Here is a 22,956-nt window from a genome sequence, read left to right as displayed (position 1 = left end):
TCTGTTCTAGGTGGGTTGCCCCAGCACACAGTGTAATTTATTGGCCCCGTTTTACTCTTTATTTCAGCTGGACCCTCCCACTTGGGCGCTAGCTTGGCAGAGAACTTGTTTGATGAACTAGAGAGGGGATGTGTTTTAATCCACACCAGGTCACCGATTAGAAACTGCGCATTTTTTCTACGGTAATTATAATACCTGGCTTGTTTGGCTTGGCACATCCTCATCCTATTTTTCACCTCATCCGTCATGATTTTTTGTCTTTCAACCAGGGAATAGGCAGCCTGATCTGGTGAAGGGGGTCGGTGGATTAGACGTTCTAATGGTCCCAGAATTTGTCTACCGAGCATGAGTTCAGAAGGAGTCTTTCCAGTGGTTTCTTGCTGTGCGGTGTTAATCGCATATCGGAATTCTGGCATCCACTGGTCCCAGGTCTGATGTTGTTGATCCACATATGCAGCAATCATAGTCTTTATTGTCCGGTTGATCCTTTCTGTTAGATTTGACTGTGGATGATAACTTGTTGTGAGTTTCTGAACACAACCCCATGTTTTACACAGATCGCCCAGAATGCTGGAAGTGAATTGGGGACCCCTATCAGACACCAGATATTTGGGTACCCCCCACCTTGTAAATATCTCCTCCCGGAGTATTTTCACAATTTTCTGGGTCTTACTGTCTCTCAGCGGGAACATTTCCACCCACTTAGTGAAATAATCAACAATGACAAGGAGGTATGTGTTCTGTTTTTTGCTGCTGGGGAAGGGTCCCATTAGGTCCACCCCTAACATGTGTCCAGGTTCTGTGATCTGAGTACTCTGCATAAATCCAGAAGGTTTGGTATTGCTGGGTTTATATTTCTGACATATTTCACAGCTTTTGACGTATTGGCACACGTCCTTCCTGATGGACGGCCACCATGCCACGTCTAGGATTTTCAGCAGAGTCTTTAACTGTCCAGTATGGCCTCCAAGTGGATTATCGTGGTAATAATGCATGAAGTCAGAGGTTAACGATTGTGGTACTACCAACTGATACTTCTCTCCCTTATTTTTTATAGGGACTTTGCGGTACCACACCCCTTGGAGGTCTTCAAAGGTGATGGGTTGATCTTTGACTGAACGAGGTTTGATGCTGGACTTCAGTTGAGTGATGGTATTGTCCAAACTTTGAGCTTTAGTAATTTCTTCCAGAGAGTGAGGTAATGTAGATGCATGGTGGGAAGATATGGATAAGCAAGGGGCCGCATTTACAGCAGTCACCTCCTCGACCCGGGACAACGCATCAGGTCCCATGTTGAGGCAACCTTTCCTGTGATGGACCAGAAAGTTGAACTGTTGCAGGCGGAGTGTCCAGCGGGTTAGTCGTGAGGAGGTTTTAGGGCAGTTGAAGGCCCACGCTAGGGCTGCGTGGTCAGTGAAGACGTTGAAGGGCCTTCCCTCCAGGTAATGTCTCCACTTTTCAACAGCCCATACCACTGCAAGACATTCCTTTTCAGAAGTGCTGTAATTTTTCTCTGCTCCAGTTAAGGTCCTTGATGCATACGCCACCACCTTTTCTCCCTCCTCTGATTGTTGAGTGAGGATGGCCCCCAATCCTACCTCACTTGCGTCCGTGTGAACCTGGAAGTCTTGGTTAATGTCTGGTTGTATTAACACCGGTGAGTTTTGTAAAGCTTGTTTAAGTGCATCCATACTAGATTGACACTCTGGAGTCCACTCCCACTTAACTCCTTTCTTTTTGAGGTGGTTCAATGGAGCAGCAATATCAGCGAAGTGGGAAATAAACTTATGATACCACCCTGCCAGTCCCAGAAATCGTTGCAAGGCTTTGAGATCTTGTGGTGGGGGGAACTCAGCCATGGCTCTGGTCTTCTCTCGGTCAATCTCCACTCCCCTCTCAGAGACTATATGGCCGAGGAATTTGAGCTGTCGCTTGAAGAAGTGGCATTTCTTCATGTTCAGCGTCAGATTGGCTTGGGTAAGTCTATGGAGAACCATGTTAAAATGTTGAATGTGTTGTTCTTTTGACTTTGAATAGATTATGATGTCATCAATATAAACGAAACAAATTTTCCCCCTCAAATCAGACAGAACTCTCTCCATCAAACGCTGGAAGGTAGCAGCGGCATTTCTGAGCCCATACGGCATCGACTTGAATTGAAATAGCCCCTTGGTGGAGATGAAAGCAGTCTTCTCCTTACTCAGGTTGTCCATCTCCACCTGCCAGTACCCAGACTGCAGGTCCAAGGAACTAAACCAGGAGGCTCCTTCCAGGGATTCAAGGATGTCGTGAATCAATGGCATTGGGTAAGCGTCAGGTACGGTCTTGCTGTTAAGCTTCCTATAATCCACACAGAACCTGTATGAGCCATCAGGTTTGGGGACCAGGACCACAGGTGAAGACCAAGGCGAGAAGGAAGGTTCAATGATTTTATCTCGCAGCATCTGATCTACTTGCTCCTCAATGATCAGCTTCTTAAGAGGAGAAACTCTGTATGCCCGGGATTTGAGAGGCATGTCATCAGATAATGTGATTTTGTGCTGTACTATTGACGTCTTACCCAGGGTGTTAGAGGTGGTGCGTGGCCAAGCAGAGATCAACTTCTGTAATTCCTCCTGATTGTCAGAGTCCCACGGAGTGATCTCGGGGGAAACAGACATGAGTTCGGGAAGTCTACCACTTGAGGGTAAGGCATAGTATAAGTTCAGCTTTGCAGTCATATGAGAAAGGTCTTGACTAGACAAGGTAGCTGGCCCTGTTGAAATCTGCGATGGTAAGAAAGGGTAATAGGTGTATCCTTTGTCAGATCTTAACCCATATCTTCTTAGTCCCACTTCCAGGACCGCTCCCGTAGCCCTCAGGAAATCCAGCCCAGCAATCAGAGGAAAAGCGAGGTGAGTGTCTTTTAGGATATAAGTATCCATACTGCATTCGTGGTCATGCCATTGAAACCTAATCCTTTGCAGGTCCCTGGACTGGTGAATCGTTCCATCCGCCATAATGAACCTCTGTGGGTAGGAGGTAACGAGTGATGAAATCTCACCTTTCAACTGTTTCCACAGGTTTTCTTGCATTAAAGTGTAAGTGCTACCTGTGTCTAATACCGCCTTCACTTCTTTGCCATTCACCCTTACAGGCACCACCAGGAGAGATGACACTGGATGGGGTTGTGCTATTGTTACTCCGGCCAGGTTTTTTTTGAATGTACGTTCAGCAGATTTCTTGTTGGTCTTTTCTTTGCTACTCTGAGTGCCGACTTTTTGCCAGTAGTCTTTGGCTCCCATGTGGTCCTTTTCCACCATAGATCCAACTTTCACCAGCTGCTCAACTGAGTTGACTGTTCCCCTCATACACCCGGCAACCCTGGGGTTGATGTTGTTAAGTATACGATTTACTAGTTCCTCCTCAGAGATCTCTGGTTTCCATTTCAGACATAAGGCCCGGTAGTCATATGCGAAGTCCCTCAGGCGTTGTCTTGGCTGCTGAACCATTGTCCTCAGCTTTTCCTCCACTTCTGAGAGGTAATCGTCTGAAAGAAAAGCATCCATGAATGCCTTTTTGAAGGATCTCCAGTCCATTACCTTGACCTTTTCTGCCTTCCACCAGCTCAGGGCGGGTCCCTTCAGGACTGTGCTCAAGGTTCCTAGGAGTTCAGCACTGGGAAGGGGCCGGATCTCTAGGAAGTTCTCACATTGCTCGATGAAGTTGAGCACCTCCGCCGTCTCACAGGAGTCGCCGAAAGAGGGGAAATCTATGCGGACAGGAGGTCGGCCACAGAATGAGGATGAACCAGCCACTACTGAGGAAGTAATCACATTTGGGATTTGAGCAATCCTAGGAGGCTGAATGTCATAAGTATCGTTGAGAGGTTTATAAGTGCGAATTTTCTCTCTAGATACGGGAACTTGGGTAGGTGGATAATGGACAGAAGAAAATTGGAAGGCATCAGGTGAGAATGCCCGCACTCTGGCGAGTGTGGGAGTGCTAGTGAGCCTCAATTTCCTCATTTGACTTTCCCATTTAGCATCTCTCCTAAGAAAACAATCTGTTACGGCCCTTTCTAAATTTTCCAGCGCCCTTACAAAATAATCCTCTAACCCTGCCAAGCTAGTATCAACAGCCTGCCTGAAGCTTGTTTCCCGATTTAATATACTGTCCATTGACTGTTTGAAATCTTGTTCAAAAGTATGTACTTTGTTATTTAGGGCCAATAAATCCACTTTACATTTAGTCATCTCTGATTGTAATGATTGTACCATCTCAACATTTTGCAGACAACTCTCATCATCATCATCATCGGAGTGTTCAGAATCAGAAATGTACAATGAGCTAATCATTGATGTTATTTCTGCAGTAGGATTACGCCTGGTCACAAATGGGCCAGCAGTAAAATCTGCCGCATCAATATTATTTTGTACATTTTCAGATGTAACTGGGTCATCAGGATTTACATCAGCATTATTAACAACTTCTGCAACTGCATCAGAATTATTCACATCCATATTGCAAATTGAAAAAAAAAACTCCACCACCAAACCTAATAATAAAGGGTCCCCGTACGGGCCACCAATATGTAACGCTCAGCCTAAATTATAGGTGATAATACACAAAAAACTTTACGGCCTTGACCCTTCTTTAAAGTTAGGTTTGAATGTTTTTTAAAAAGACCTCTTGGAGAACATCAATTCGGTTTAAACCCAAAGTGTATTTACAATAAAAAAACACCAAGCTGTACCAACAAATATACATCTCATATAAAGAAAAACAAAAAAACTAATTATAATATAAACGGAGGAAATTAGTCCGTATTAGTCCCGTACCATGTACAGTAAGTGTGGGTGCGCGTGCGTGATTGTGCGTGATTGTGAGTGTGTGTGTGTAGAATCGGCCTCACCGGCGGATTCCTTTAAGTCCGGGAGCTCGATGTGCAGCAACGCTGTCCTGTGATGAAATCCCAAAGGCAAAAAATCCAAAGTACTGATATTTCCACAATGAAGATTTCCAGTCACAGTCTTGAACAGCTTGATATGTGTAATATCCAGCGATCGATCGCAAATCTCTGAGCACTCAAAAATAGATACCACCTCGCCGGGTTTTTTTTCCACGCCTTTTAAACGGAAGTCAAGGGATACAGCTGACTCGACTGACGTCAAGGGGATTCCCTGGAGCTACGCGACAGGACTCTCGCGTGAGTAAACGGGAGCTCAATCACATGTCCGGGCAATAAACACAGGTAGAATAATTATAACAAAGCAGCTGTCTTATTAGATTAATTTGACCAATACACTGCAATATAAATATTCTTCCCTTATGTGGCCGCGCTACACAGTGGTGGCAATTCTTGATTAAGGGTGCATAACACATAAACATAAATGAACACACTATTTCACGCTGTCTTCAACATTTCTTTTGTTGTGTATTTTCCTTTCAGCTTCCTCTTTGCTGACCTGTGTTTCTGTTGCGATAGTGGACTGAGAAATAACTCTCCATCACCACAACCGGAGGAGCTGGATCGGACTCCTTAATGTAGCGATTTGTCCTCATGTTTTAGAGAAATGGTGTTTCTGCACAGTATAATACAAATGATAGCAACTACATCACTGCACTACACACACACACACACACACACACACAGGCAACGTATAGCTCGCACCTGAACCCAACTCTGAACTAGAGATTAAAAGAATAATTTTATTTTTCTTTGATGTTCCGCTTTAAAGGGGCTTTGGCTCATAGGTAACTTTCCTCTCCGGTCAGGTGGTGCGGCGTGAGACGGAGTGATAGAGAGGCAGAATTAACCTTGAACGGCAGCGCGGGACAGGCCAGAATTCATCACAGGGCTGTATCGATCTCTAACACCCTGATTTCTGAGGGCTGCAGTAAATGACATGGCTGTAATATTGATTGTAGCCGGGGGAGTAGCTGGGTTACTCAAACTCTCATCCTGCTCTCATTATGGACTGAAGAGTTATGCACGCTAATGGAATTTATCATGGTGATAATTCAAATCTTCAGACGCCGTTCGGCTTACAGACAGAAATGACACATTGAGTTACAGGTAATGTGATGCGATACTGGAATGCTTTTTTTTTTCAATGTGACAAATATTTGGGAAAGAAAAATCCTGGACTTAAAAAAATGGATTAAAACTGATTATCAACAATTGTTTTCATATTATATTCAATAGACATTTTGTACTAATACACAATTTTGAAACACATAATAATAATAATAGTAGTAGTAGTAGTAGCAGTAGTAATAATTATAATTATAATACCAGTAGCAATTAAAAAAAAAAAAAAAACTTATTTAGAATTTCAAGATTATGCTATATAATAGCAGAATTTCAAGATTAAAACATATTTTAAAAACTATGCATCACTTTCTGGTGCAGCTCCTTTCTAATATTCATAATCTCTTCAATCTCTTTATTTTGCATAAATAGTCCCCAAGCTCTCATTTAATTTCAGAGTCCCTCTAAGTTCAATATCTTCAAGTTCCTTGTTTTTATTTTATTGTGGCTCTGTCGATATTAAATTGAGCTAATTCTGAATAAACAAGTACAATCACCACAGGATGTTTAAATGTAATCCCTTAAGATTTCTATGAACCATCAAGCTCGTTGACACCAGATCAAACAGCCAATGGTGATCACAATTACCCATAATCCCCTGCTAAACTAAATTGTGACATTGCTTGGAACTAATCTCCTAGCAGCCCACAGCTAAATGCTAGTCAGGTGTTAACTCAATTGTTCTCTGTGGCAACCAATAAACTTGAATCATTCCCTGAGAGAAAACAATGAGAATCCAAGCAATGCAAATGGCATCAACAGAATAATCAGTCAAAAGTGGAGTAATGCGAGATGATTATGACTCACCTGATCGGGTAATCAGCAGCACTCAGGTTGATGAAGAAATCCCAGGACCAATCTCTCATGGCCAGCAGGTCCTTCATGCTCTGCAGATACATGGTAAGCAGACTGGCACCGCCCCATATCGTAGACATGCGCCACGATGTGACCCGGACGTTGGGATACTGGCGAGCCAGAGCCACCATCTGCCTGTGCAGGTAGTTGGATCGCTGCGGGGTGAAAAAAGACAGGCTCTGGTTAATTTGGAGCCTGAGAACTTTATCTGGGATAAGTCTGTCAAACGTGACCAGCGTTATTATGAGATAAACAAAGTCTGACCATCCACTAAGGGCACCTTGTGGGGAAAAACCTATTGAATGAAGTGGATCAGGCTTTTTTTAAACAGTCAGGTAAGGTTGCACAGAATTTCATAGAATGTGCGCACATGGCAACATTTTCTTGGTCATATTTCATATTTTGTTTGTATTTCAAACAAATCTAAGAACATTTATACATAAATAGACAATATTAATATTGTTGTCATCTGATTATACTTTGCATAATAAATTTGCGTTTATGAATTACACAGACGGGGAGCACGGCGGGATAAAAATAACAACATAGCTGGTCTCATGATGCATGGCATGCTATCACAAACTTTATAAGTCCCACTCGTGATTATGAGCTCAATAAACTCAAGCGATCGCCTCACATTGCTTTCATATGCAACTTTTAACTACCATATTCCTATTGACGATCATTCATGAAGACAGCACCAGTGAAAACAGACAGACTATGGTAGCTTTATCATCGTTAGCCTTACAGAGTGCCAAGAAGCTCTTTCAGAAGGGCAATTTGGAAAACAAACGCATGAAACTTACTTTGTCTGGAGCTGACAATCGCGCACTAAGCGTTGGTATTGAGCCCTACATGTATTGGGGACTTTACTGATTTTTTCCAGGACATTTCCTTAGACAATGAAACTTAACCACAGTGTCCTCAGCGGCTCAGATGGAGGGAGTCTATGGAGACTCCTATGTTCGTTAGTGCATCTCAAAACACAACACTTGTAAAGCCTTTTTGGCGCTGCCATTGTATATCGCCAGCAGCTACAGCAAGTAATCAGTAATAGCGGAGGCGGACCGCAGCTTCTCACTCAGGGCTGTGTTTATGCTAATAGGGCAGAGAGCGTCACAAATGGGCGGGACTTTTTCCCCTCGGTGACGTGAACAGAGGGAGAATCTGAAATGGCTCGTTCTGAGAGACTGTTTATGATTTTATTAGATTATAAATAAATGAGTGGGTGGATTTTTACCATTATAGGTTGATTGTTTTCACACACTGCGGCCACACAACTGTGTTCAAACACCTTATAAAAGTGATTTTTGCATAATAGGCCCCCTTTAAATGAGGTGTTTTAGGGGGCGTGGCAGAGTCTTAACTTTTATAAAGAATATCTCTTTGGGTTTGAGACTTCTTTACAGATCTTATGTAACACTCCAAAGACAAATGAAAACATGAAATCGCATTATATGACCCCTATAAATAAATAAAAACATTATGCATTCCTAAAATTGAGTAAATTTTATGCTAAAAATAAGTCTATTTATCTAACACAATCTTATTTCTCAAGTTGGGATGTCTAGATATTTTACTAAAAAACAACAAAAATCCCAAAAAAGTTTTTTTTGTGGCTAAAAAATGTGCTGTGACGAACTTGGCATGCGATTGTGAAGCACTGTGTTCTTCTTGAGATACACACATCACAGACTTCGATTCTCTGTGTGTTTTCTGTGTTATACCACCCCACCTTTAACTCCTCTCTTTTCCTCAGCTCGTTTTTATGGAGTCATAAAGCTTGTCTCTATGATGATGGACTGATTGAAAAGCAGCTCTTTATCCTACTCTTTTGAAATGACAAGACAGAGTACTCACCCTACACATTCCTGCCATAAATTCAAGTGTCTCATTAAGTGTATTTTTGTATGTGTGTGTAATTAAGGGAGGGGGGTTGCAGCATTACGTGTGTGTGTGAGAGAACAAACAGCCTTTCATGTTCACACTCTATCACAAGCCAAGCTGGGAGAGTAAATGGTGTGAAAGACACTGAAGTATGGCTCTTTAATAATCCTCCATCAGGCTTTTGAAACAGCTTACTCAATGAATAGAGGGGGTTGAAGCCCACTGTTTACCCAGCATCCCCCTCTCTTTCCATCCCCCACTATTGCTCTTAGAGATGGTCAACTATTTACCAAACAACCGATTAGTTAATCAGTGAGTTCAGATAGTTATGTTTGATATATACACTTTATATAAATATTTTTCAATTTATTACATTTTGTATTTTATACAGTTGTTAACATATGAACAACACCACAACTTCTGCTGTTCAATCAATCATTTCAGAATATTCTCATCATTATAGATTATATTTATAAAACTCAATGGGTGCTGAAGACATACCTGGTCCACATGAATGTAGTAGAAATGAGACGTGTGGTATATGGCCTTGAAGAGACGCTGCACCTGGCGTGAGGCCCGTCCGTGGACCACCAATATGAAGGCTATCCGCACCGGTACCGCAGGCACAGTCTCCATAGAGTCGTCCTCCCACTGCACATTCATATTCACTTTGCCTGCACAAACACACAGACACACACATTAGCCACAATGAACTCGAGACTAAATTAGCCACATCTAAACTTGTCAGTTGCCAGAAATGAACTTAAGGGTAATATTATACTATATAATAGAATACATTTCTTCTTATTATATAGTATAAGCACCAAATCAGCATATTACAATGATTTCTGAAAGATCATGTGACACTGAAGACTGGAGTAATGATTAAAAAAAAATCAGCTTTGCCATCACAAGAATAATATTATAATATTTAGTCTGGGTGAACATTAGAGACTTCTTTTATAAAATCTTACATACCCCAAGTAGTGTTCATTTTTGATTTGAACAATTATAGCTGTTATAAACAGTCATTTTCACAGGTTTTGGTGTTGATTTCAATGTAATTGCAGTTTACAATGTTAGAGGTTAAAGAGAGCTAAAATAAAGCTAAAATATCTAAAGACAATGCTTTCAACGATTTTAGTGTTCATTTTAGTCTATTAATAGAAAAAACCCACACACATTATTTTAGCTTCCAAGTCATTCTGAAGATCACCATCTTTTGCCAGTATGGTTACAGTCATTATTCACAATCTCTAACTCCAGTAATATAAAAAGAGATTTGTTTATTGTAAAAATAGGACAATTTGGGACAGATTTCTATCAATAAATGCAGTCATCAATCTCAAAAACTGACTGTGTGACAGTCATTGAGATGGAGAGTATTCCCTCAATGGTCCAGATGAAACAGATGAGCCTTTGTAACACTTAAACAGAGTTGAGGATACCTCAATCCATCCGAGACACTGCTGTGACGGCGGAATCCAGAACCGCAGCGATCCACCACATGATCACCTATTGGCCTATAAGTGTTTCACTGATACCATCTCCACAATGGCTGTTATAAGACACCGCCCCCGCCTTCCTTCAGACATACATTCAGCACTTACAAATAGCTTGGCGCAGACCACAAGGGCTGAGCCTTGGTCGTTTGTGGCTTTCTAAAAATGCCCACAGAATAAATACATGGCGGACTGCCTCTCTCTCTCCATGTCATGATATAGCCTGTCACTTCTAAAGAAGGGCAAGCTGAATTACTCATTACAGGCCACGAGGTTAATTTTAAATGCTCATATGAAATTACACTGAATGCACTATGTTTTGGCGCAAGGACATGCTGACTGAAGACATGTGCCATGAGGGGGTAATGACTATAATCTGGGAGCCGCGCCTGTCGTTACTGACTCAAAGTGCACCGGCCTCCTAGACCCGGTGATGAAGCAGGCACCACCCCTGGCCCTCAGGGAGAACCTGGCCGACCCTGGATGGGTGGAGGCCGGGAAAGGCATTAAGGTCCTTTATTAAAGGTAATTACACCATCTTAACCCCTCAGTGTCCTCTGTCTTTATGGGGTGGACAGGCCTGACCATCATCTGTCCCTGCGTTTCCTATGTGTTCTCAGTGAAACACTGGTCCTGCTATAACAGTGTGTTAACGTTTAGGAGGAGAAGCGGAGTTGTGTGATATTTCGCCTGAAGCGATGAGCATTTTCAAAGTTGGAGCATCTGTGTTGCCTCTCGCTGCAAGATCTTTCCGATACCACTCTATCACGAGTGTGACACGACAACAACCCACAATGCAAGATTTCGCTGCAGGTTAAACACAATCTTAACAGACTTGGTTATAAAATTTACTACTGTTCAAAAGTTTGGTTTCGCTATGACTTTCTAAAAATATTTTTGAAATAAGTTTCTTATGCTTTCCAAGACTTATTTGATCAAAAATACGTCCAAAATTTGGACGGAATTTTTTTTTTTTTTTTTTTTTCAGAATTCTTAGATTAATAGAAAATTCAAAAGCATTTATTTCAAACAGAAATCTTCTGTAAGATTATAAATGTTTACTATTACTTGTAATCAACTTAATGCATCCTTTGAAAAAAATAAAATCATACTGATCCCAAACTATTGAACAGTAGTGTATTTAGAGGGAAAAAAAGTGTTATTGCATAACAAGATAATGATATAAATCTCACAGAGGAGATTGGAGCTGAGAAAATACTCACCAAAAAACTTTGGTTTTACCTTTCGGTTAAAAAAGCTCTGCTTCTGGTTAGAAACATTACTTGTTTTAACTGCATTGTGATAACTGGACCAGCCTGAATAATAGAGTTTTTGATTGAAGTCAGATGTTTAGAAAAAGTAATGTTCATAAACAGTTTTGGAAATTTCTCCATTCAAGTATGATATGCACAGCCATATCATCCTGCAACCCACTGAAGCCAAGCGGGTTGAGCCTGGTCAGTACCTGGATGGGAGACCTCCGGTGAAAACTAGGTTGCTGCTGGAAGAGATGTTAGCAGGGGGTGCTCACCCTGTGGTCTGTGTGGGTCCTAACGCCCCGAAATAGTGACGGGGACACTATACTGTCAAAAAGCACCTTCTTTCGGATGAGACGTTAAACCGAGGTCCTGACTCTCTGTGGTCATTAAAAATCCCATGGCACTTCTCGTAAAGAGTAGGGGTGTAACCCCGGTGCCCTGGCCAAATTCCCTCTACTGGCCCTTGTCTATCATGGCCTCCTAATAATCCCCATTCACGATTGGCTCTATGACTCTCTCTCCTCTCCACCTGTAGCTGGTGTGTGCTGAGTGCACTGGCGTCGTTTTACTGTGGCTGCCGTCGCATCATCCAAGTGGATGCTGCACACTGGTGGTGGTTGAGGAGAGACCCCCCCACATGATTGCAAAGCACTACACAATAAAGCGTTATATAAATGCATCATTCATTCATTCAAGTAACAAGCAGCCAAGATGGGCCACAGAGTTTAGCACTCTCAGTTCTGTAAATCTATTCTGCAGATTTCCTTCAACAGTCAACAGTGTTACAAAAGCACAGATTCCTTGTGGGACCTCATGACCGACAGCCTGGACCATATTTGAAACTCATTCATCCAACAATGTTCATTAAAAACCTGCCATTTGTTTCAAATTTTTGTTGCTTCTGCGCCAATTGCCACCACTGAGGCAAAGCTCTCACGTGTTTGCCATCAAAGACTTTGTCTGTTCCTGCACAATGCAATTACAGTTTATAAATACATACAAACAGCATCCTTGTGGCTTGATCGGTCTACTGTACTTGCTGAAAATAGATGCGTTCATGGCCCGCCCCACCCCCTTACAACCTCCACATGTACCAGACTCATGTCTCTGTGGTGATGTCCCTGTCATATCTGTCAAAATCCATTCTGGTTTCCAGAAGTTTCTCCGGGCAGAGCTCTGAGCCCTGAGAAGATCTGTCACTGTTCTATTTGAACGCATCCACAGCCCTGATTTGTGTGCAGACGACGGAGCACTGCATAATTGCATGAATATGTTTTCTGTAGTCAGCTATAGGAGATGGAGACGGGGGGAAAAAAGACACCTTTCAGCAATTACATCCGTCTAACCTTGTGCGGAAATCGAGAATCTCATTTCCAGTCTGTCTCTGATTGTAATTACAAGTGCTGTGAATGTCTGTTACCAGCCCTGTGACTCTTAATGTGCTACTTCCATAAACCTCCAAAGACAGGATGGCAATTAATTTGGGAAAACCACCATTATTTTGAGAATTATTTATCTTAAATTCCCATAAACTCCAGCTAATGTTTCCCTTCATTCCATGATTATAACCAGTCCCCATCTCAAAAGATAACAGTGGCATTCATTTAAAGACCTGACAAGTACAGTTTTCTGTACCTGACAAGTGGTGATGTACATCCTATTTAAACAGGAAGTTTGGCCAGTGAATATCAAACGGCTTGTCCATTTAAAAAAAAAAAAAGGCTTCAGTTATGTCAAAGTAGGGCTTGGTGATAAAACAATAATGATAATTATCTGAATATAATTTTCCTTAATAAAACGACAAGAGTTCGATAAATGTTCGATATAATGTTTATGCACCAAAAGTGGAACAAAACAGCCACTCATTTAAAGCACGCCGCACAGACCGTTTATCTGCTCGGCTCAAAGTTCAAACGACAGCGCAGCGTGAGCTACTAGAACAGATGTGTTTACTCACTGCTGAGTCTCGGTCACTCCAGCACTAAACAGTGCTGTGAGACTCTGTGATTTAAACTAGTTTAAAGCCAGATGAAACAGCGCTGACAATCAGGAGAAACAGTGTGTGCAATGATACAGTCAGAAGACTTTTCAATCTACAAATCACCATCATATCAATACCACACCATGGTATTGTGGCAGAGATATGGGATAAAAATAATACATTTTATAATATTATTAATGTAGACAAATTAAATGTTTTTAAGTCATAAGGGAATATAATTACAGTATTTTCTGATTAAGCTATAGCGTTTGTGCATTTATACGAAATGTATTTAGACTACTGTTTTTCATACAAATACCTAGAAACAATATAGATATATTTTTACCATGGTATTGAGGTGCTGTATGTGTGGTTATGATGATCTAAATGTACGCTACTATGGAAGACCAATGGTTCAAGTTAATAAAACTCAAACAGAATAATAATTATATTTCACCATATAAAAATTAGGTAATAAAGATTTAAAATTTATCGTGATTATTATCGTTATCGACTGATATTAAACATTTACTTTACTTTACTTTACTTACTTTTGTCATTTAGCAGACGCTTTTGTCCAAAGCGACTTACAAATAAGAAAAAGTAACTATAACTATTAATATATAGTTATAATATCATTTTATAGTGATATTTTTTTTCGGCCATATCACCCAGCCCTACATCAAAGCCATGAACCATTTGCTATTGCTAGTCAGTCGCAGTGGTTGAGCCATTCTCATTCTATAGGGCATCTGACTGGACAAAAATCTGTGCAGTGCAGGATGAGTCATCAATAATTTTGGTCCATTTTCCAGGAAAAGAAACACTTTTAAATGCATATATCTGAAATTTCCAATAAAACTATAGTAACGATAGATCTTTATCCTGATTATATAAATGAAGTCCATCGCCTGTGGCTGATGCCTTTGATGATAGCAAGACGATTATTATTATTATGATTAATAATAATACTTGAATAACAAAAGAAGTATAAGCATTAGAATTCGTAATTTACAATGTTTCTATTAAATTGTTAAATAAAAAAATTCAGTCATATTAAAAATATTTGATATATTTAGTTAATATTACACTAACATTAGGCTGCTCTAGTAAATAATTAAATAACTTCGAATGATAATATCGTGTATCAGCGATCTCACAGGCTGACGAAAGGATGATATGACTATGGAGTATATCCCCCAACACTAGGGAGAAGTCTGTCGCTATAAGTTTTAACAGTTTGATTAATATTACAGATCAAAAATCATTTGACGTTAAACAAATGAAACAATAGTTGACAATATGATCAATAACATGCATTTCAAAAACAGCTGTAATTTTTATTTCCCCATTAGTGAAGGTTTCAAAGCTAATAAACATGGATTACAAGCCACAAAATTTAGATTTTATGAGGTCTTTAACATCGAGTATGCTGTGTAAAGAGAGTCTAACTCACCCTCTACGGGGCAGTAACGGGTGACCTTCTCGGGCATGAGCTGGCGTTCTTTGTGGCGGCAGTAAACCTCCGCTATCTGCTGCCGGCACTCCTTGGTCTTGGCGCGAGAAAGGGCGGAGATTGCCTCTTTGCCGCTGATCTCGCATTTGGGCGGCTGATCGTACTTGATGTCGGCGGTGGGCGTGGCTGATCGCTTGGCCTGCTGAAGGTGGTGCCGGTGCTGATGGGACTGCTGTGGACGGAGGGTTGGATTGGCCCTCTGCTGAAGCTCGGTGTGCGTCTGATTAAAGCCAGCTTTGTTCTGTGCATACTGAATGACTTCGTTGGAGTTCTTGCTAAGGCTTTGCTGCGCATGCGACTTCTCCAGAAGGCCTTGTTTGTGCTTGCCAGGCGCGTGTCTCTGAGTCTGTGAACGTGCTACAAAATTACTGTTGTCAATATTCTCAAAATCTTTGGGAACGGAGTTCTCGTTGTTGCTGTCCACGCGGACTTTCTCCTTGGGCCGATGTGAGTAGTAGCCGTCCTGAAACATGAAAACAGATGAAATCAATAGCTGCTACCAACAGAACATCAATGTCACACCAGATAAAACAACACCATCAGGTTTTATACTTCAATTAGTTTTATAAGCAATCAGATATACAATTTCTTTTACTATTTTTTTAGTTGAACAACATAATGGGCGAATAAAAATCTAAAAATCTTGACTTGGGTCACTATGCAACCTTCTATCAACCAAGTAGACCTACACTGACCCTAGAAAATGTATATCAACATCCTAGCAACCTTTCAGAACACCTTAGCAACCGAATACCAATGACCTGACAACCGCCTACAGCACTTTTCACAGTTTTACAATTCAGAAAACATCTAGTTCCTTGTGTGCTGTTAAAAAATGTCATATTCACACAGGTGTCTGCCAGTATATGAGTAATATTATTGAGCAAATGTAAAACTATTCAGAAGAGTATGTAACCTTATCAGACTTTAACCACACAGTAATTCACAGGGAGCATGACCTCAGGTCATTTCTGATATTTTGCAGTTTCCTGTTAGTGTCACTGCTGATGGAATATTCCACTGGTAACAGTGTGTGCAACAGGAAGGAGGTTGCAGCCATGCCCTGAGCGCTGATATGATTGCAGGAGACATCTCTGTAGCTTTGAAAGCTTTAAGGGAGGATATGATCTCTGACATGACAGGACGACTATCTACATGGTGCTTTGCAATTTTTTTTAATTTATATCTTTTGTTGATTCCATTAGCAAGCCATTCACCCATTTCAGCTCAAACATACAAGTTAAATGCCAACTCAGTCTCATACTGAAACGGAAGATGTTGATAATTGGCAAATGATTTTTTAACTTTTTTAAAATGTTATTATTATTATTTATTTAATTTTTTTAAGTACACAGAAGTGTAAACAATTTTTTTATTCGAAAGAAAGTAAAACTTCTTCAAACTATTCTTCCAGCATATCAAAATATCAAAAGTGACAACTGCTTTCAACATTGACATTAATAATTGTTTCTTAAGCATCAAATCAGCATATTAGAGTGATTTCTGAAAGATCATGTGACCGTGAAGACTGGAGTAATGGCTGCTGAAAATTCAGCTTTGCCATCACAGGAATAAATCACATTTTAATACATATTAATTGATGATAATGCCATGATAATTCAATTTATGTAGGCTAGTTTATTGGCAATAGTGTTCAAAGGTTGCAAAAGGTAAAAAAAAAACCCTCATCAGAATGTGTAAAATTAATAAAACTATGGTTAATATTTATAAAGAAAACATCTAGTTACATCTTAAATTCCCTTTACTGCAAGTCAGTTCAGTCTGCTGCCATTTACACTAGCAGTGATTCTCAGCCATGCAAACACTCTGCTCGCAAACACTACGTTTTCATAAATTGCAAATCAAAACTAAAATCTAACAACAGTGTTTAAAAAAACAAAAAAAACACACAAGCTAAAACCACCCCAAAAATATTCAGACATAAACATGCATATTTTAGAATAAACAAACACGTGATTGGTTGTTTTAACTATAAGGCAGGGCTACATAAGGGTCAATACATCATATTGAGAGTTTGGGTGTCTCTGCCTTATAAAACATGATGCGACAACAGCCAGTTTAACATTACAACCTCTTTGACATGTTCTCACTAACTTTCCCATGCATCGCATCTCAAAAACGCCCCTAAATCCTGTCAACTGCTCTTAGGTTTCCCCAACTCATTCTGTCCACCGATTACTGCGCCAGGCTTAAAGGATGCTGTATGTAAAGGAAGACAGCAAAAGAGACATTAATAGGAGGAAATGGAGACAACCAAACAGAAAAAAAAAAATCTAAGAGGAGATGAGGACAGGAAGTAAAACGAGGCACTGCTGCAACTCATTTCCTTACCGTTATGGTGCAATTTGTCTACAAAGCATTTATTAAAGCTTGTTTGTGAACTCGCAGAGTGTATTATTTATGAGGGAAAACTTTCAAAAGACAAATCCCTGTCGCGTCACCCGCACTTTGGCCCTCTAAAGGCTACCGTTTAGAGCAGACTCCACTCCTGTCTGCTCCTCCTCATTCTCCTCCAGGAGCTTTCAGGAGGAAATTACAGTGCCTGGGATTAATAGCCTGAGCAACCACAGGAGGTAAGTTAGGCTGCTGGAGAGAAGACTATCGATCGCTTGCAAAAATCTGTCATTTCCCAAGGTGCTCTGGGAGCCCTGCTCTGCACCGCTGAGCACCCTGGCAGTCGCAGGCCTTCTGTATTCTCTCTCAAGGGGAGGCGGCTCCCCTCTCTTTCGCATCATCCATCACAGGAATGGTGGGAGTCGCACACTCGTTTATCAAGCACACTTTTATCTGGCTCTTTTTCCGCCTCTCTGATGGCGTAGAACATCACAGGCCACACACACACGAACACTAGAACTGGGCGGTATGATGGTATATACCGTAAAAATGTGTCAGCCGGCAGAGACTCTGCTATATCGTCAACACTGCTGCGCAATTTAAACAATCTGCAAGGAAACAGAAAAGTACAGACAGCGCAGAGAGGCACTTCTAGCATTCACAGCTTTATTGATTACAATAGGACCAATTTGGTTTCTGGGTAGTTATGACTGCTGATATAAATGACAAAATATTTGAGAGAAGCTTTCCCTGCAGTCATTGGCACGGCGGCGAGGAACGGTCTGACACTGGAATGCTGCTTTGCCTGTTCTCTCAAAGCCTCACGTCAGAGACTGTTTGACAACTATAGTTATATGTAACTGTACACCTTAATGGTTTAAATGAATGAATAAGGTTTGAGGGAGAGTGCACACATGAAACCTAAAACCAAACAACACTCCCTTAATCTGTCCTGATTTTCCTCCGCCTTCACAGTCCAGCAGCTAATACACGGATACTGTGGGAATAATAAAATACTACTTCTGTATCTGATCTCTTCTTTTCCAGGCCAACTGCACCTCTCGATCTGAGCCCTGTGGAGTGAAAGTCATAAAACCTAAGAACATAATTTCACCTCAAAACTTTAAGAAAAAAATAAAGAAATAAAAGAAAATGAAGAGGCTTTGCATTTTAGCAATATTTCTTTGACAAGTAATCCCATTTACACTCAAAGTACTGCCAAGCACACCAGGAAAACTCATTTAAATTAAAACCTTAAATGATGGCCGTTTTTCTTATAATTAATCATAATGACATTTTTCTAGTTATGCCAAGCTCAAAAATATTTGAATAGGGTAGAAACTGAGAGAGAAAAATATTCATTCTTATTCAGTAAACCACAAAAAAACGGAAAAAGTCAGACCTTTGACTGCTGTTGTGAACAAAGAGGGGCCCTGGAGTCAAAAAGGCTGAGAACCACAACCCTAACCTCAAGTATGAACAAACATATGGATGTTTTTCTTTTAGAATGCACCACTACAAATAATAATTAAAAGACCCACTCAAATTCAACATGCACATAAAAAAATGGTTATCCACAACTCCTGTAAATCATGTAGCAAGTACCGAAATGCAGTTTGTCAGTCGCCTGGATCCAAGCGGCTGAATCTCATTTCAGCAGAAGCTTGTTGGACTAACAGCACTGGGACTGAATGGAAATGCCGTTAGTCAACTATTAGGAGAGTAGGGCTGCACGATTAATCGGAAAAAAATCACGATCTCGATTCATACATAAATGCGATCTCATTTCTAAGTGATGGCGATTCACTTCCGTGTATTTCCCTGCATTCAGATCATGCTGCATTCACGCGTTATTGGTCACACTCACACAGTAACAAAACACTATTAATTCACAAATCAATCATAAATCTCGATCACTTTTCTCCTCTCCCTCATTGGTCACGTGACGTGTAACAAGGCGGCAGACCTAAACGGAGTCAATAGGCGCGTTCGCAGAATGATCACCGTATGACATCAAAGTACCACGAGAGCGATAAGAGAGCAGTCGGATCCTATGCATTCAAATCACTCTTGCGGTACTTTGATGTCATACGGTGATCATTCTGCGCAGCGCTGCTTCAACGGTGCGTCAGCATCAACGCTTGACGGAGGGCGTGTCTGAAGCTTGGTGCTGATCAGAGCTGTTGAGAAAGAGATTTGCGACACGCTCTAATCTCGCCGCCGCGCAGCCACGTGGTTCATGGAGCTCTCAATAGTTCCAAACAACTCCGCGCTGTCCATAGGTTTTAATGGGATTAATCGGGTCAGACAACAACAAAGTAACAACGTTTGTCTGTGGAGTTTAATGGAAATAATATTAATGGGTTTTTCTTGTTTAACTATGGAGTAAAAACATAGTACAATGCAACACACAGGATAAGGCGGTTACATTTCTTTGTATGCAAAGTATAAATAGTGTAAACTGCTTAATAAAGATTGGAGACTTGAGGCATGACTTTGTGTATTTTTGTGTTACACTTATTCTTGTGGATGTGCAGACTAATGAGGAAATAAATTATGCTTATTTAAAGAGTATAAGAAACAACTAGCATCTGGTTATGATCGCTATTAAGGTGTTTCTCACGTTATCTAACTGCAAATATAGCATATACTGCCTATTATCTAAAAATAAACATTAACTATAACGCCTTTCATAAAATACAACTACTGGTCAGATTTCCGAGAGATAAACTAATGCGTTAAAATGGCAAAAAATTCTGTAATTTCCTCAAATTTCTGGCGACTGTGTTTGAGAAGCACTGAAATGAATGGGCTTCAATGCTGAAACTATTGGTTGTTTGGAACTATTGGCTGCTCCATGACACGCTTTACTTCCGCATTCCTAAGTTCCTATGGAAGCCTATGGGAGTGTGCAACTCTGTTTCTCAACAGCTCTGGTGCTGACCATGGTGTTGACGTGCCGTCATAGTGATAACAGCCAATCACATACTTTTCTGGTGCTGCATGAACGGGATTGGCTAGCGTCTGCGCTAGGGTATTTGCATAAGGCGATCTGATTGGCTGATGCCTGCGTTAGCGCTTGAAAAGTTGAAAAGTTTTCAACTTCTGCCGCGTGCAATGCCAGTGAAGCGACGCGAGGGACCCACAATTCAGTTCGGCAACGCTTGACGTCACTCCATTCAAAGTAAACGAGAGGCGTTGACGCTGACGCCCCGTGTGAATGTGCATATTTTTATTTATTATTGTTAATGTTCTCTTATGTTCAACAACTTAAAGCTTTAAAATTATTCACTTTAAGGGATCTAAAATAAAGAAAAGAAAAGTTTGTTACTCCAGCACTTTATTATACTGAATGTCCAGTGGGTTTTTTTTTGGGGTGGGGGGTGGGGTTTGTACTTGAGTACAATACATTTTGGTTGAAAAAATGAGAATCGTGTAAGAGAATCATGATCTCAATTCCCATCGTGATTCACATTTTAGCAAGAATCGTGCAGCCCTATAGGAGAGTCATAAATACTTCAGTCCTCTGTGAAGCTGACGCAAAAAGGACATCAGGAAACATTACATGACTCAGCCTATGGCTACAAGATATGAGCTTTGACTGTGCAAAAAATATGCAGGGGGAACGGATGTGGAAGCTGGTGCACATATGGATGTAGACATGAAAAGAGCATTCATGCAAAAACAAAACAATACAAAACGATGTGACTATGACTCAAGACAATGGGCCAGGAACTAAAATGTCTCTTTCCATGAGTCTCTGACCAAATGTACACCTCACAGTTTGCTTTACCAAAAAAAAAAAATGATAACAAATTTGATAATGCAATAAGATGCATTAGGAAATGAAGGCTGCAAATCCAAAAGTCACTAATCGCTATTCATGCTATTTTTGACCAAATGTAACACCTCAGTTTGCTTCCCCCAGCAAAGGTCGGCAAAGTTTACTTCACCCTGTGCCCCAGGGTTGCAGGGGTCACCTTCCTAGAGGCTGCCCTCTCAGCCTGGGTGGCTGTGCAGGGTCAGTGCTGAATGAGTCACAGAGAGCTGGGGGTGGGGAGAAGGTCACATGTGCAGACTAGATACAGAAGGTGAGCTTGCGAGCTGGTTATAGCATGCGGGACGGGCGCTGAAACCCAACTCTGACCATTCCTACACCACAGAGAACAGCTCCATCAATCGCTGTGACTGTCTACAAGCTACTCAATCAAACTGAACCGATGCCAGCAATCCACATTGAATCCTCATTCCCAGAGTGTGTCTGAATCTTAATAAAAACAGCCACAGCTGACCTGCTCGCAAAGGTCAAACTCTGGACAAGTACAAAAGAACACCGGGGCTTTGCACAGCTTATATTTAATACTGCCACCAAATTGTAAAACCAATCTTAAATCTAGATTATACCACAATAACATTTCAAATATTAGTATTCTTACTAGTCTTTTCAAATAATGAGTCATGAAAGTAAGGTAGGGCTGATTTAAGTAATAAAGGGGTCAAATTGAGCACATTGCATTGTGAGATATAGAAGCTCATTATGATGTTTGTGTGCTATTCAGTACTTTTTTATCAATTTGAATTAGGTAGCAAATAAGATACTTAAAGGGTTAGCTCACCCAAAAATGAAAATTCTGTCATTAATTACTCACCTCATGTCATTTCAAACCCATAAGACCTTTGTTAATCTTCGGAACACAAATAAATATATTTTTATTAAATATCTTAATTTGTGTTCTGAAGATGAACGAAGGTCTTATGAGTTTGGAACAACATGAGGGTCAGTAATTAATGACAGAATTTCCATTTTTGGGTGAACTATCCATTTAAGTACAATTTGAATTTATTGAGGCAGAATAAAAAAAAAATTAAACATTTCAAATGAACTGAACTTCATTTTATAACTATATTAAAAAGGTTTGACAAGGGAAAATTTTTGGGGAAAAACGTCTTGTCTACAGTTTAAAAAGGTGTTAAGTTTACATTGTATCAATTATTGCAAAAGTTGTACAGGCATTTAAAAAAAATGTCAAATGTTTACCCTTAGTCATATATACTTTAAATTTAATTTAAAAAATATGCTCTTTACGTATATACATTTATATACTTACATGTAAGAAATGTATGGATCAGATTGGAACAATACTTTTTCTAGACTGCCATTTCCTGATGAATTTATAAATTGATTTTTTTATGTAATTCGATAAATTCCTTAAATCTGACTTCAAACAGCAATTCAGCTTCTTGTGGCATGTGGCCAATATAATTCACATTCATTCCTTTACCCAACATTATGCATTCATAAAATCTGCAAATTGTGCACAGTATTCAAGCTATTTACCACCGAAATGCTAAAAAGCAGTATGCTATTGGCCAAGCGAAGCCAAGGACTAGATGTTGGCTAATGGTATCATCTAAATATTCTGAAGTTGTTTATATCCTCTGCCATCTCCTTGTGCTTTCTTGCTGGAGGTGGAGTCCAAGCTAAATTGAACTGAATTAAAATTGATTCGGATATTTGGTAGATTGAG

General features: G+C 40.4%; 1 protein-coding gene across 1 annotated transcript in view; it reads right to left on the bottom strand.

Moving 5' to 3' along the window:
• The window catches only part of xylt1 (xylosyltransferase I), a gene marked incomplete at its 5' end in the record, with an annotated part of 68,830 nt that overhangs the window by 22,822 nt on the left and 23,052 nt on the right, over positions 1 to 22,956 (bottom strand). Inside the window, 3 exons of the mRNA XM_079376871.1 lie at positions 6,881 to 7,083; positions 9,317 to 9,489; positions 15,014 to 15,536. Of these exons, the coding sequence (XP_079232997.1) occupies positions 6,881 to 7,083; positions 9,317 to 9,489; positions 15,014 to 15,536 (899 nt within the window). The remainder of the gene's footprint in view (positions 1 to 6,880; positions 7,084 to 9,316; positions 9,490 to 15,013; positions 15,537 to 22,956) is intronic.

The sequence above is a fragment of the Barbus barbus genome (assembly GCF_936440315.1).
Source record: "Barbus barbus genome assembly, chromosome: 3".
NCBI lineage: Eukaryota > Metazoa > Chordata > Actinopteri > Cypriniformes > Cyprinidae > Barbus > Barbus barbus.
This window is presented reverse-complemented; position numbering and strand designations above follow the sequence as displayed.